The sequence below is a fragment of the Ahaetulla prasina genome, chromosome 2, assembly GCF_028640845.1.
Source record: "Ahaetulla prasina isolate Xishuangbanna chromosome 2, ASM2864084v1, whole genome shotgun sequence".
NCBI lineage: Eukaryota > Metazoa > Chordata > Lepidosauria > Squamata > Colubridae > Ahaetulla > Ahaetulla prasina.
Window position 1 is genome coordinate 175,994,255 of NC_080540.1, and position 14,845 is coordinate 176,009,099.

General features: G+C 41.7%; 1 protein-coding gene across 1 annotated transcript in view; it reads left to right on the forward strand.

Moving 5' to 3' along the window:
• The window catches only part of BCAP31 (B cell receptor associated protein 31), a 51,317-nt gene extending 38,230 nt beyond the window's left edge, over positions 1–13,087 (forward strand). The window contains exons 7-8 of the mRNA XM_058165977.1: positions 1,457–1,557; positions 12,494–13,087. Of these exons, the coding sequence (XP_058021960.1) occupies positions 1,457–1,557; positions 12,494–12,532 (140 nt within the window). The 3' untranslated portion in view covers positions 12,533–13,087. The remainder of the gene's footprint in view (positions 1–1,456; positions 1,558–12,493) is intronic.
• Positions 13,088–14,845: the final 1,758 nt, after the last annotated feature.

The following is a 14,845-nucleotide window of genomic DNA, read 5'->3' on the forward strand; positions in this document are numbered from 1 at the left end:
TATGCATCATTTTGCCCAGTTAAACATAACAGACACAAGAATTTTAGTAGTAATTGTTTCCTCAAATATTATAACCCCAGGATCTGGACAGTTTGTAAAATAGATTCAAACATGATGTGAATATCACCATGCTTTATAGTTGAGATGAGATTCTTTTTCTGGAATGCGGTATTTGATTTTTCCAAATATAACGTTTCTCATTAACACTAGCAAAGTTCCATTTTTATGTCATGTTTCCACAGAACATAGTTTTAATAGAATTATCCAGGTAGTCTTTGGTAAATTTTAGACACACTTTCTGTGTGGTGTTCTCCCATGCCAATCACTCTTAATGTTTTCCATGTGGAAGACTCATTGACATTGGACAATACAAAACTGGCTGCAGGTTTTTAGCCATTACCTTTTTGATGTCCTGGAATATTGCTTGCCTTGCTTTTATCAATGTTTTTTGTTGAAAGATCAATCCTGGGAAGACTGACAGCAATGTTGCATTTCCCCCATTTGTCACTACAATATCTGCTTTGCCACGGGCCGATTGAGACGGAAGTCTTTGACAATGATTTTATAGTCCCTTTTCAACCTCCTAAGCATCTCAGTTCCTTTCGTAAAATGCGCAGAATTCTGATTCATTTCACAGCTTGTCTCATGAAGAGTAGACTTCGATGATGAACTTTGGGGTTATTTTTATAGTAGAGAGACCCTCAAATCATGCTTGGCTATCATCTCATTGATTAAAACTTTCCCTCTTAAGAGACCCCACTGACCTAGGTGTTCACGTACTTTTTTTCAACAAAGACAGTGAATGTTGCTTCAGTGTGTTCAGTAAAAACATGGCATACTAGGTCATTTGCTAGTGTGTGTTTTGTATAACCAGAATCTTCTATAGAATTTAAATGAAGTTGATCACATTGTAGATCACAGTACTTTAAGGTTAAAGGGAGTATTATGGGTTCACAAACTCTTATCTCACTGTAATTGTTTCCAAAAGTCATCTTGATTTTTGATGGAAGTGTTAACTCCCAATCTACTGCTGGTTCAGAATAAAATCACCAGGGAAGAAATATTCTAGCTAATTAACTAACCTTATTTAATTATCTCAGGTCTGCAACCCTCGATCAAAGACAAGTTAATTGGCTGTGGCACTTCCATTAAATAATGAGTTGGTGCAAACTAGTAGCCACCTGTATAGCTGGGCACAACTAAGTCACCTGAATCCTTTACTTGTAGGAGTTTGTGAAAATTGAAAGAGGTGGGTTTTTCTGGAAGCCGATAATAGAACAGGCAGGCTGCTGTGTTGTTGTTTTTTTATTTGGGAGGAGAGAAACTGTGATATGAAATGACCTATTTTCAGTGAGAGATTCATTGGCAGCCTTGCCTTGTGATTGCTCTAATAACTAGATGTGTGAGGATGCTGAAACTGAACTGATACGGTCCTTTTTCTCTCTTTTTCACCCAGCCCTGAGCAAGGCAGACAACGAGGCATTGGCTATGCGCAAACAGGCTGAAGGATTGACAGCGGAGTACGACAGACTGCTGAAGGAACACGCCAAACTTCAGGTGCCCAGGGAAGAAAATAGAGTGGCAAGAATATGGAGATTGGGAGCAAGCTGGGAAGGCCTGTACTGGTATATTTGCGGGAGACTATTCTGTACCTCTAGGGTCTTCCAAAGCCGTAATCCATCCTTGTTTATTTTTTAACAACTTCAATATTGTAAGTGTTTTAAGTCGGATCTCAATTGTTGCAAAGATTGTGGGGCTTGGATAATAGGGAGATGAAGGCAGCAATGATGCAAGGTTCACTGAGCCCAGCAAAAATGCCTATGCTGTAGCCCCTTTTTTGGATAAATTTGATTCTTCTCCTCCCCCAATTCATAGGGAGTTCTTAACAGTGTATTTGCCTAGCTTCCTCTACAGCATGGGTGTCAAACTTGATTTCATTGAGGGCCGCATCAGGGTTGTGTTTGACCTCAGGGGGAGGGGGGGCAGGGTCTGCGTGGCCAGCTTCACATCACTTGTGTTGAGGGACCTGTGGTGGTCCAAGCGCTCTGCCAGAGAAAACAGAGCTCGGGAGCCCCTTTTCACTGGCAGGGGCACTGCGAGCCAGTCCTTTGCTGTTTCCAGGGCAGCCCCATGGGCCAGATCTAAGCACCCCATGGGCCTTGAGTTTGACACCCCTGCTCTACCCCTGCATCCTTCCACGCCAGCCTATGGAAGGCTGTGGTAGATGAAGCTAAACCAAACTCTCTCCGTTTATAGCCAGTGTCCCCTGTGGCTATGCTGGTTGCCATCCAACCCATTGGTGAGAAGCCATGTTGGGTAGACTGCAGCAGATGTCCTCTCTCATAGAGAATGCTGTTTCTCTTGCACAAATAGAGCAGAACTAGATGGTTCTTTAGAATGCTGGATTGCCTGATTGGTCCCCCTCCTTTTTATTAAGCTAGACATACCTAGTTCCTACAACCGTTCATTGCATATTTTAGCCTCCAGCCCCTAATTATCTTTGTTGCTCTTCTCTTCATTCTTTCTAGAGTTGTAACATCTTTTTTATATGGTGGCGACCAAAACTGGATGCAGTATTCCAAGTGTGGTCTTACCAAACCAGTATAAAACAGTACTAAATTTCACGTGATCTATTTATCCATCTGTTGATACAATCTGGGACTGCAACGGCTTTTTGGGCAGTTGTTTAAGTGGTTGTCCACTAGGACAACCATGATCCCTCTCACAGTTACTGATGTTGAGCCATGTACTACCTTATCTGTACCTGTGTCTTTGGTTTCTCTTGCCTGTGTGTAAAACTTTCTTTTCCCACTACTGAGTTGCATTTTGTTGGGTAGGGCCCAGTGTTCAAGTCTGTCTGAGCATATCTTCTAAATTGTTGGCTATTCCTCCCAATTTGGTGTACTGTGCCGAAAACAGAACCCTGGAGTACTTCCACTGCATGCTTCTCTCCATATAGATGTAGCTCTATTGAGGACTACATGTTGAATGTGGTTGGTCAGCCAGCTGCAAATCCATTTAGTGATAATGCTGCCTATCAACTGTTTTTCCTGTGAGACCGGTCTATCAGGGCAACCTGGTATACCCAAATGTGGGACGGAGCATACTGCTTCCGCTTTTGCCTTTCAGCCCCATTCCAGGAGCCTTCACAAGCAATTCCGCGACAAACTATTTTGTGTTAAATTTAAATTTACTGACAAAGAAATAGAGGGAGACTAGAGGGAGAAATAGAGGGAGACTAGGTTTTGGTGACCACCTTCAAAGCGCTCCATGGCATAGGGCCGGGTTATCTACGGGACCGCCTACTGCGACCAGATACCTCTCACCGACCCGTGCGCTCTCACAGAGAGGGACTCCTCAGGGTGCCGTCAGCTAGGCAGTGTCGTCTGGCGACGCCCAGGGGAAGGGCCTTCTCTGTGGGGGCTCCCGCCCTCTGGAACGAACTCCCCCCAGGACTCCGTCAACTTCCGGACCTCCGAACCTTCCGTCGCGAGCTCAAGACACATTTATTCATCTGTGCAGGACTGGCTTAGATTTTAAATTTATAGGGGTTTTAAATTGGTTTTAATATTTATATTTTCATTTTAATAATTGGGGCATTAGAATAAGTTTTTTAATGACTATTTTAATCTGTATATTGATGTTTTTATATGCCTGTGAACCGCCCTGAGTCCTTTGGGAGATAGGGCGGTATATAAATTCGAATAATAAAATAAAATAATAAAATAAATAGCATAGCTATTACTAGTATATCTAAACAGCTTGAAATAGCTATATTAGTCTCCCTTTATTTCTTAGTCAGTAAATTTAAATTTAATACAAAATGCTGCCTAATTCCACATTTTTCTATCTTAACAAAAACTAGGCTGTGGTGTAGTTTGTCAAATGGCTTACTGAAGTCCAAGTATAGTAGACCCACAACATCCAGTTCCTCCACTAATTTAGTCACTTTGTCAAAGAATGCAATAAAGTTTGTTTGGCGTGATTTGTGTTTGCCAACCCATGTTGGCTTCTAGTAATAACTCTGGTTGTTTCTAGGTGTTCGCAGATTGCTTGATTATGTTTTCCAGGAATTTCCTAGGTATTGATATCAGGATGATTGGTGTGTAGTTTCCTGGATCCATTCCCCCCCCCCCTTTTTTTTTTTGGATGATTGGAGCTCTTTTCCGGTCCTTTGTTAGTTCTCCAGGAACTTTCAGTGATTCTGATATCACGTCTGCCAGTTCCTTCGAAACTCTGGGATGTAATCCATCTGCTCCTGCTGATTTGTACTAGTCTAGAGTGGATAGGTATTGTCTTACTATTTTCTTGCCTGTTTTGATTTGTATTCCTAATCTGCCTTTACTGTTTTTGATAGGCTGGGTTGTTTTTTCTTTTGTGTAAAGAGAGGTGCAAAGAATGATTTAAGCTGTTCCGCTTTCTTCCTGCTGCCCATCACCTCCTTGCCATCATCTCCCATTAATGGGCTAATTTTTTTCCCATATACACGTTAAAAGGAACTTTTTTTATTTTTGACATATGTTACAGGTTTTAGTTCATTCTGAGTCTGGGCTTTCCAGACTTCATCTTTGTAGATTTGGGCTACATGCTGGTGTTATTTGTCCCTTTTCCATTTTTTTTTATATTTGTCCTTTTTTTCTTTGAGTTTATCAGAGAGTTACGTTAGCAAGGTAGTTTCTTCTAGGATCTTTTATTTTTATTTTTCAATGTTATCTGCTAGATTGGTTTTTATAATCTCATTTTTCAAAGTTTCCCAAGTTTCTTGAATTGTTATCCCCTTTAAGATTTTCGTCCATGGAATCTTTCCCAAGGTATCTTTAAATTTGTTGAAATCATTTCTCTTAAAGCCTTAAGACACTAGCTGGACTTTGTTCTATTGCTTGTATCTGCATTATGTTGAATTTCAATGTGACATAGTTACTCTTTCTCAAAGTTCCCTCAACTTGAACCTGTTCTATCATTTTATTTCTGTTACTAAGAATTAAGTCCAATATTGCTGACCCGCTAGTTCCCTTCTCTATCTTTTGGGAGACGGCATTGTCTGCTAGGTTCATCAGCAACCTGTTTGATCTCCCATTAGGTGCAGAGTTTGTCTCCTAGTTGATGACAGGATAGTTAAAGTTCTCCATTACTACTGTAAGGTGCTTCCTGCACACCTTAGCTAACTAATTAGCAAAAAGTTCATCTACTTCCTCTGGTTGTTAGTTTGTTTGGCCTGTAGTATATACCTATGGCAATATCATTCCTTTTTCCTTTTATATTAACCCAAATACATTCAAGAAGATTTTCATCTTTTTTTTTTTTTGCATTTCTCTAGAAGTATAGCGATTTCTTATATATAATGCAACTCTACCTCCTCTTTTATTAGGTCTGTTTCTTTTAAACAATTTAGATCCTTCTAGTTGTATGTTCCAGTCAGGGGTTTCATCCCACTAAGTTTTAGTAACGGCAATAATGTCATATCTGCCTTCATGTATTAAGTCTTCCTCCTATTTGTTCCTCATACTTTGAGTGTTTTAAATTTATCTTTTAAATAAATAAATAAATAAATAAATGGTTGGTAATGTGAATGTAGTGACATATGACAAATTACAACTACCTTTCCTGATTGTTTATTTGTACCCTATGACTATCATTAAGTATTCTACCTTAGGATTCTTGATGAAGGTATCTTTTTTTTTAATGTACACTGAGAGCATATGCCCCAAGACAAATTCCTTGTGTGTCCAATCACACTTGGCCAATAAAAAATTCTATTCTATTCTATTCTTATCAATTGCAGTGAGTAAAATACTCTGAGATAGATATTAACCCCCATTGATGTGGGTAATAGATATCCCAAATGGCAGTACATTCCCTGCTTTGTGCCTGTCCCTTGATGTAGGAAAAGATTTCATAAATGAATCTTCTTCTCTGGTGATGAGCAACAAAGAGCCTTTGGTGAGTTATCTTATCCAGAAAAGGAATACAGGCTGACTGGATTTCAAGGTTTCAGGAGAACTGAGTTAGGAACCTTGTGGATCATTTCTGAGCCTCCCCAAAGTCTTGGATTCCTACTTTCTCCTAAAGTTCTCCTTTTAAGAATCTTGACCCTTCCCATATCTGCTTTCTGAGTTTTCACCCTTCATCTTCAACTAGCCTTCATTTTCTCCAAGATATAATGTCTTCGTCCTAAAAATCTCTCCATTTTCCTACACCACCAGAATAGGCTCACAACTTCCTTTCCCTGGGATCTTTTTCAATTGCTGGGTCTAACCTAAAAACCCTTGGATCCCTTTTACCCAGGGAACAAGCAGGTGGGACTTTCCTGGTCTTCCAAGCTGTCAGAGAAGGTCAGCCTGCACATGCCTTCCGGGAATGCTGAAAGTTAACTCCTCCAATCCCAAGGCAGCCCAAATGCTGGGAAGTGGGTGGCCCAGACAGAGAACTTCCACAGGCCCTCTCTGGGGAACATTCCTCAGGCAGTGAGTCTTCCAAATGCCCTGTTTCCCCCCTTGCTCCCTAAAGCAAGTCCCTTAGCAGCCGAAAGTGTCGTCGTTTTTTAGGAGACAAAAAGGAGCTCTTATAGAAGTGGGTTTTTTTCCTATCCTCTTTGAATCTTGCTATACCTGTGAAATGTTGTAGGCTCCTCTTTCCCATCCCTCCCTCCCTTCTTTCTTTCTCTCTCTCTCTCTCTCTCTCTCTCTCTCTCTCTCTCTCTCTCTCCCCTCTCAAGAAGTTGGTTTTAGCCAAGGTTAATCTGCAGATCCAGCACTCTAAAGAGCTAAAAAAAAAAGCAACCACCACCAATCCAAGCTTCTGTTGCCTTGGTAACCTCATCCCCACACAGTGGCTACAAGGAAGGCAGATGCAACACAGCCTTGGCTGCAGGGGAACCTAGAGGGGAGTGCCTGGGAATCTGGCCCAGTAAACAGCCATGTTGGCAGCACGTAAGCAGTCATAAGATGCTGCCACACCTGGCGGCTGATAAAGGTGAGTGGGTGGGGAAGTGCAACCGTAACACGCACAAGGAAGCGGCCAAATAAGGCAGGAGGAGTGTTAGGTGTTTTCTTTTGTTCCCTGAGGGGAGCAAAGCATGGGAGAGTTCAGGTTTAAAAGGTACTGAGGCTAGACTTGAATTGGAAAGCAAATGGCTGGATTGTTGACCACAAGGATAGTTTGAAAGTAGTGTTCATGCTACTATCCTGACTCAAAGTAGAAGGACTTCACTCTGTTTTTATCTGGGACCCAAGAATTTTAAGACAAAGCTGAATACATCTTCCAATACGATAAAACCTGTTTTCTCCCCTCCCCTCCCTCATTCCTGATTTGAAGCATTAAGATAGGCTTTATTTCCTATCAAAACTTGTGGGATTCTTCTCCAATCTCACCCCTGGTTCATTGGGATGCAAGGTTCAATCATGCTCATAGTCTCGATTGAACAAGTGACTGCGTCCTAGGAAGCTTCCTTTTGGAAGGTTTCTCTGCCTTTTTGATATTCTTTCACCTTCTTTCAGAGTTACACTGGTAGGAGGAGTCTTGGACTTGTTTGCGTGAATTGTTTGAGATTATGTGCTGTGTGGGTCTAGGAGTCGGAGATGTAGCATTTTAATTGGCTTGGTTCTCTGCTAATATTGGAAGCACCGAAGTGCGTCCAGGGTGAAAGGATTTTCTGGTGACGTCACTGTTGCTCCGGGGATGCCAAGTTGGGGGCTCCTTTCATATCCCCATTAAGTTGCCCATCAAAGTGGTACCCATTTATCTACTTGCTGTCACCCACTTTCGAATCGCTGGGTTGACGGGAGCTGGAGTGTGTGATGGGATTTCATCCTGCCCTGCGGCAGCAACAAATTTCAAATATAAGGCTGCCGATTGTCATCCCAGTGTTCCAACCTCATGAGCCACCACTCTCTGCTACTGTATGGGCATCGTGATTTGGGTTACCTGGGGTTCTGCAGATACCATAGAAGATATAAAACCTGTATAGGTAGAGGTGATCATTGGTTGGATGCCTTTTTAGTCTTAAGAGGAGTTCATTTTCAGAGCTGTTTTTTCTCTCTAACCGTATAATATACTTAGTCCTTCAGAAAATCATGATGCCAAAGACTATATCCTCAGAATTGTTGTGACATAGCTAGTATTTTTATGCATTTTCTGTATAAATCCTCTTTGCAGGTCTTTTTGGCTGCTGTCTTGATTGTATCAGCTACAGCCACCTGTTATTATTTTCTTCCCTCCCTTGTAACTCCCAAAGCACATCTATTTTGGCTTCCAGATCTGAGTGTTGCTTTGCTTTGCCAGAAACCTAAAAATAGTGCTGTGTGTGGATACTCAAATGTCTTTGAAGACTGGCAACCCTGAGGAACATTGCTCTGCTTTTAATAACCTAGAGTGGCAAATATTCTTGGGATTCCAGGAGGCTCCTTTACCTAGGATATTGTTGGTTGTACCCACGACTTACATTATATTTAATATTGTTCCTCGATAGTTGGTTCACACTTAACGCTGATATGTCTGCTATAGTTGGTAATGATTACTTCTTTTGTGGAATTAAAAAGCCTTTGTGGATCATCCAATAAGCCACAATGGCTTAGTATGAAATAGGCTGGTTTGTTCTAATAACAACTCATGGTGTTGGCCAGAGCAGAGCTCTCCAACTTTGGCAACTTTAAGACTTGTGTACTTCAAAGCTGGCTGAAGAATTCTGGAAATTGAAGTCCACAAGTCTTAAAGTTCCAAGGTTGGAGAGCCCTGGTTTAGAGGCACAAGGTTGGCTTTAGTCCTGGCAGAATTCCTTAGTTCCTATGTAGGGGGTTCTGTTAGAAGCCTGTTGACTTGTGATGGTGGGGAAGAGAAAGCTAAGAGTGGTCTCAGGGATTCTTTCTCTAACAGCTGAATATCCTATGAAACATACACTTTCTTTTACTTACTTTCTTCTTCTTCATTGCCCTTACACTTGAAACTGACAGTTTCAAGTGTAACTAGATACAGGGAGAGTTGGATTCTGGTTGGGTTGCTTTAGGTTCAAGATACTGCCTGAAATGCAATAGCCAGCTATTGCTGTCATATCTACTAACTTGGATAAATACCATAAGCCAGGGGTCTCCAACCTTGGCAACTTTAAGCCTGGCAGACTTCAACTCCCAGAATTCCCCAGCTAGCTTTGTCTGCCAGGCTTAAAGTTGCCAAGGTTGGAGACCTCTGCCATAAGCTATACAAGTGGCCGTTTGTTTGTTTGTTCATTCATTTATTAAATTTATTTGCCACCCATGTCACAATGAAATTATTTTGGGCAGCTTACAGCATTTTAAACTTTAAAATCCTAACCAATAAAAATGGAAATCACAATCAGGATAAAATTATATACTTTAAACAAACGGTTGTTCCTTCTTGCGGTCTCCAAGTTGCCTAGGAACACTCCCAGATAGAGCCTAGTGGTCTTCCTGCCCCTTTGTGCAATGTAAACAAATCTCCTCCTATGGAGTAAGATTGCAGTAGTCATAGGTGTCATGCTAACAAGACTGTCAGTTGAGAAGCGGAATGCAATAACAGCTGCTTTAGCCCTCTTGAGCCATTGCTGGGCTGAGCAAGTTATTGCACGGCTGAGCTTAACACCTGAGAAAAGTAAAGTTGCCTCAAGTATTCCTAGTCATCCAGCGGGTGTTTCTGTTGATGTAACCTTACAGACTCATCAAAAGGATTGTCCAGGGGAAAAAAATGCATATAGCAGCATGCAAAAAGGGCTAATCTTAAAATCACAATCTCTAAGGTGAAAATTTGATCTGATTGAATTTGCATGCAGGTGTGGCTGGTGAATAGTCTGCTTCACAAATATGATTTAATGATGGTGTTCTATTGTGGCACATTATCAAAAGGACACTCTTGCAGACTGGGGTGTTTCTAGACCAATTCCCATTTGTGACATGAATTTGGTAGCAATTGGCCTACTTCCTCTCTCTTAGTCTTGGTCTCACACCACCATCTGAGGATAACACTGATATGTATGATTAGAATAGAATAGAATAGAATAGAATAGAATAGAATAGAATGCAGTGCAGTGCAGTGCAGTGCAGTGCAGTGCCGTGCAATGCAATACAATGCAATGCAATGCAATGCAATACATGATATAAATGATAGGTTTATTGTGAGTGCTTGGAGCATGCAGGCTGATTTTCAACATTGGGCTAGTGTTTGCTTTGGTTGCTTATTAGTTATTTTGATTAAATATACATTAAACGTTTAAAATTTGTGAAGGTTTGGGGGATTGTTTAAAACTACAAAATAATGGCTACACATCTTCTGCATGAATAGCAGTTTCATCTAGTGGAGGACACTATAAATCTTGGATCTCTCCCAATTGGAGTGTAATCCATTCTCCATTGGAATATACAGTAGCAACGGGTTTCTATGAATGTGACACCATTCCTGTTAAGAGTTGTGTGCAAGCTAATTAATTACATTCTGTAATAGGTATGTGAGTGATAGTAAAACTGAATAGTTTGCCTAACTTTATAGTTCTGTCTAGTTTTTTTCCTTTGGAGATGATAAGAAACAGAAAGTATATATGATGTAGAAGCTGAGCATCCACCTCATATTCTTCCCCAAATAAATATTACTTGGCCATTCCTCCATCATTTCTTTTGATTTCATTACAAGTAGTAATCATGACAGTCATAAGTCAAGGCACCCATGTGATTGGATCATTTTATGATTTTTTAAATGAGGCCGTCCTTTAGTGAATGTGAGCAGTGTAGGGGCCTAGTGGTGAACACTCTCACCTCCCACTTGGAAGGTTGAGAGTTCAATCCTAGTTAGAGGCAAATGTTAATCTCTCAAGGCACCAAGAGAAAATATCTGCTGTGAACTCCACATAGGTGTCAGGAAGGGCATCTGCCTAGTAAATGCTCAGCTCCATTCAATTGCCTTGATTCTACCCCAAATTAAGGGATTACAAGGACATAAAAAGAAGAAAAAGTTTAGTGAATGTGCTGATAGCTAAGGGAATGCTATGGTGGTTAAGTGAATCCATGTACAAGTAATCCTTTACTTACGACAGTTTAGTGATTGTTTGAATTTACAACGGCACTTTTAAAAGTTACTTATGACCATTTTCAGTTGCTTGACAACTGACTCAAATTTAAGACGGTTGCCTGGAGTTTTGTAATCCTCTTTCGTGATCTTCTGTCAAGCACAGTCAATGGGGTAACCAGATTAATTTAACAACCATGTTACTAATTTAATAACTGCAGTCATTCACTTAACAAATGTGGCAAGAAAGATCATAAAATGGGGTAAAACTCACAACAAATTTCTCACTTAACCACATAAATTTTGGACTCAATTGTGGTTGTAAACTGAGGACTACCCGTATTCCTATGAGTGTTTTTTTTTGCCAGAAAGGGCCAGAAATAGGCAAAAATCGTGGTCACGTTAGTGCTCAACTCTGCAACCAGCCGTAAAGGGCACCGGTTGCAAGACCACAGAGGTGTGTGCAGCCATTGGAACTCCAGGACCAGGTCCTAAGTAACGTCTGGAGGATAAGTGACCAGTCACTAGGTGAGGACTGTCCGTAGTTTCAAAGCTCTAAAGAACAGGAACTTCTTTAAAAGATGGGATAAAAAACCGGCTTGGTCAGGAAGTTAACCTCTGTGCCTAGTAATGGGGTATTGGTTCACCCACAGTCCTGTTATTGAGTCACTTTTGTTTTTGAACCGGCAAGTCTTGTCAGTGTGTTTGGCGTTGCTGAGAAAGAAATAGTGATGGGAATATCCTGCAGCAGCAGTCCCACTTTCGTAAGTCATGTTTGCAGTAACTATTGTTAGGCACGTATGTCGTGGAGACAAGCCAGAGTGACACACTAGAATGATGTGCTCAAGAATGAACAACTCGTGATCTTGCAGCATACAAAGGACAATGACTTGAATGGAGCCCTTGCGTCACTGGCCAGCAGGGAGTCAATCTGTTGTGTATATTTCGTGTGGCAGAGTCTTATGACTGGCCTATTGTCTGCTTTGAGATGACAGTGGGCTTGTATTCAGTTTCTAGGTGTACACTGTAGAGTATCCACTAGCTACCTAGCTTGGTTGAGGAGTTCAGGGAACATTTTAAACACAAGTATATTTCCCCTGTCTTGGATTCTGGAAAACGTATAACAAATGCCAAACATCATGATGACTGTGGAATTCAGCTTTCTGACCAGGTTAAGTTGGTAACTCTTAATGCCCCTTTGGCTGCTTGGAAGTCTATAGAGTGGTGCTTGAGGTTGTCTCAAAAAAAAAAGAAAAAAAGAAATAGAGGCTTGACTGGATTACTTGCGCCTCGGAGTCGGTCTGCGCTGGTGAGTGGAGCACTGCAGTGCTTCCTCTTCCTTACTAAGAAAGATTGCAGAATAAACCGTGCAAAATTCAGCCCTTACATAACTTGAGTGCTGATAATCTGCCTGGAAAATAGGAGAAGCCCTTTCTTGTTCTAATCAATGTTTTGTCTGGGTTTTTTTTTCTTCTTTTCCCTTCAGGCGACTTGTGAAGGCCAAAAGGATAAGAAGGACGAATGATTCCTGTCTCAGTTGGATTGCCCCGTCTCCATCCTGTTCCTTCTTGTACATTTGTCTCTTTCTGGCGGTGGGACCTAACTGAACCCTCCTATACCCCTCTCCCAAACAACCCCCCCCCCCGCAGGTGCTGCTATAGCTTTTGAGCAGACAGCTGGTCTTTATTGTGCCTGCTGGCAAGAGGCAATTGATGCCTGTCACTGTATTCCTGGGAGACTTTCCGGGAGGTAGGGTAGGGTGGAGAAGGGGCAAGGGCAAAAGGAGAATCCATTGAGGCTGAGAGCCAGCAGCATGTCCTGGTGCTGTGCTGGGGAGGTTGCCTGGCTATTTCAGCATGCACTCTTCAACAGGGCCTGCCTCTTCCAGCTGCATTTGTATTGCCACGCATCATTGGCCGTTCCTCTGCACCATTCTAGGCTGAAGAGTCCGTGTTGAGTTTGCGTGCCTGAGTGGAAAGGTGGAAAGATTGGCCATATGTCCATACCCTCTCTTAATTTTTTTTTGATATGCGAAATAAGGTGACTGTACAAAGCTGCTTATTAAATCTTTGGAACAGTATTCTCGGTGTGTTCTGTGAGGGGGGGAGGGGGGTTGAATTTCCACTCCCTAAAAAGTGTTTCACCTTGTGGGTCGGAAGGTATGTTTTGAAGAGAAAACTCTGGGGTCACTGGGTTCTCGGCCTGCCTCTTCCTGGCTAAACTCAAACCACCCCTGTTGACTGCCTTGGAGGTGGAAAGGGTCTGCTCTCCTCCTCCCCATCATACCCGCAGCCCTGGCCACACTGTTTGTGTGTTGTCATCTTTAACTCAACATCTGGGTTTTGTCCAAGTTACATTTATGGCTTCTTTCTTGGTCCTTTGGTACTTGGCTTTACAGCCATTAATTATGCCCTGGAGCCACAAGGGCTACTACTGTGTATAGTCTTTGGATAGGCGCCCACCTAAGTGACAAGGTTGCCTGTCAGCAAAGAAAAGCAATTCAGTCCCAGACTAATAAGAGCAGAACTCTGGAAGTTTTGGCAAAGGTGGAATAAAAAGGGGGAGCTGGCAAAATTGGGCTGGAGTGGGAATGGGGATAATTGCTGTTGAGGGATTTAACTAAGGCTATAATGGAAGGAGTTTTAGGGAGAGGAAAAATACAAACTCTCTCAGGAATATACCTTCTCCCATAGAGGTGGGGTGGGAAGTTAAGGCTTCTGAACGTGGCATGAAAGACCTGTAGAACTCCTTTACACCAACGAACAACAAGGTGTGCTGGGAGGATGGTATAAAACTTCTGTTCTGTTTGGCTTCCTGACAAGGGCAAAACAAACTACTGTTTGGCTCTTTCCCAGTAGTATTGCTTAAAGCAGTTTCTCAACCTTGGCAACTTTGAAGTGTGGACTTCAATTCCCAGAATTCCAAAGGTGAGAGATGCTGGCCTACAGCAGATACACGGTACATGGGGCCACTTCCCCAATCTCATTCTCTTCAGTTGGCCAATCTGGAAGGCATCAAGAATCTATAGGATTTGTAAAAATTGAGAGCAATTCTCAGCTTGCACAACTTGTGATCTAAATGTAAAGGCACGATAGGTACAGACTTCCTATTGAAAGTTTGGAGCGCCTTTGGAAGCATTTCTCTTAAGATGTTCTCCCAAGAAATGACTCAATTTATATAACCCTACATTTTTTTTATGACCCTTTAATTCCTTTATTTGGGGTGGAATCAGGGTGACTGAATGGAACTGAGAATTTACTGGCCAGATGATTTTCCTGATGCCTACCTGCAGTTTGCAGCAGATATTTTCTCTTTGCACCCTGAGAGAGAAACTTCATAGAACCCTACATAAATTATCTAATATAAAAAGTATATTGTAAGAGGGACCTGAACCAAGTCTCATTCTCTATCTGATTCAGAGATTTAAAAAAAAGAAAGAAATACTGGTAAGGTTAAGACTCGAGAAATAACTGGTGACAGTGTGAACGAAATGGGAAATGAAAAGCCTACTGGAAAAAGTATAAGGTCATGCTGCTAAAATTTAGTGGCTAATCCCTGAATAAAAGCAACATGCTTTTCCAACGATTTTCAGCAAACACATGAAACAAAAGTAATAACACAGTAACATTTACTCTTCCACTGTTCCCAACAGTAAGGTTGAATGTTCTACCTTTGCCTTGTCTAATGCTGTGCCCTCCAGGGACTTCTGCTGCTGAAGATAATAAAAGAAGACAACTTCCAAGGGCTACCAAAAAGTTGCCCACTTTTGTTTTAGATGAGTATGATGGCTCCACTGATTGCCCTGATGAATCACAAGAGTTTTCCTTCTGCATTTATG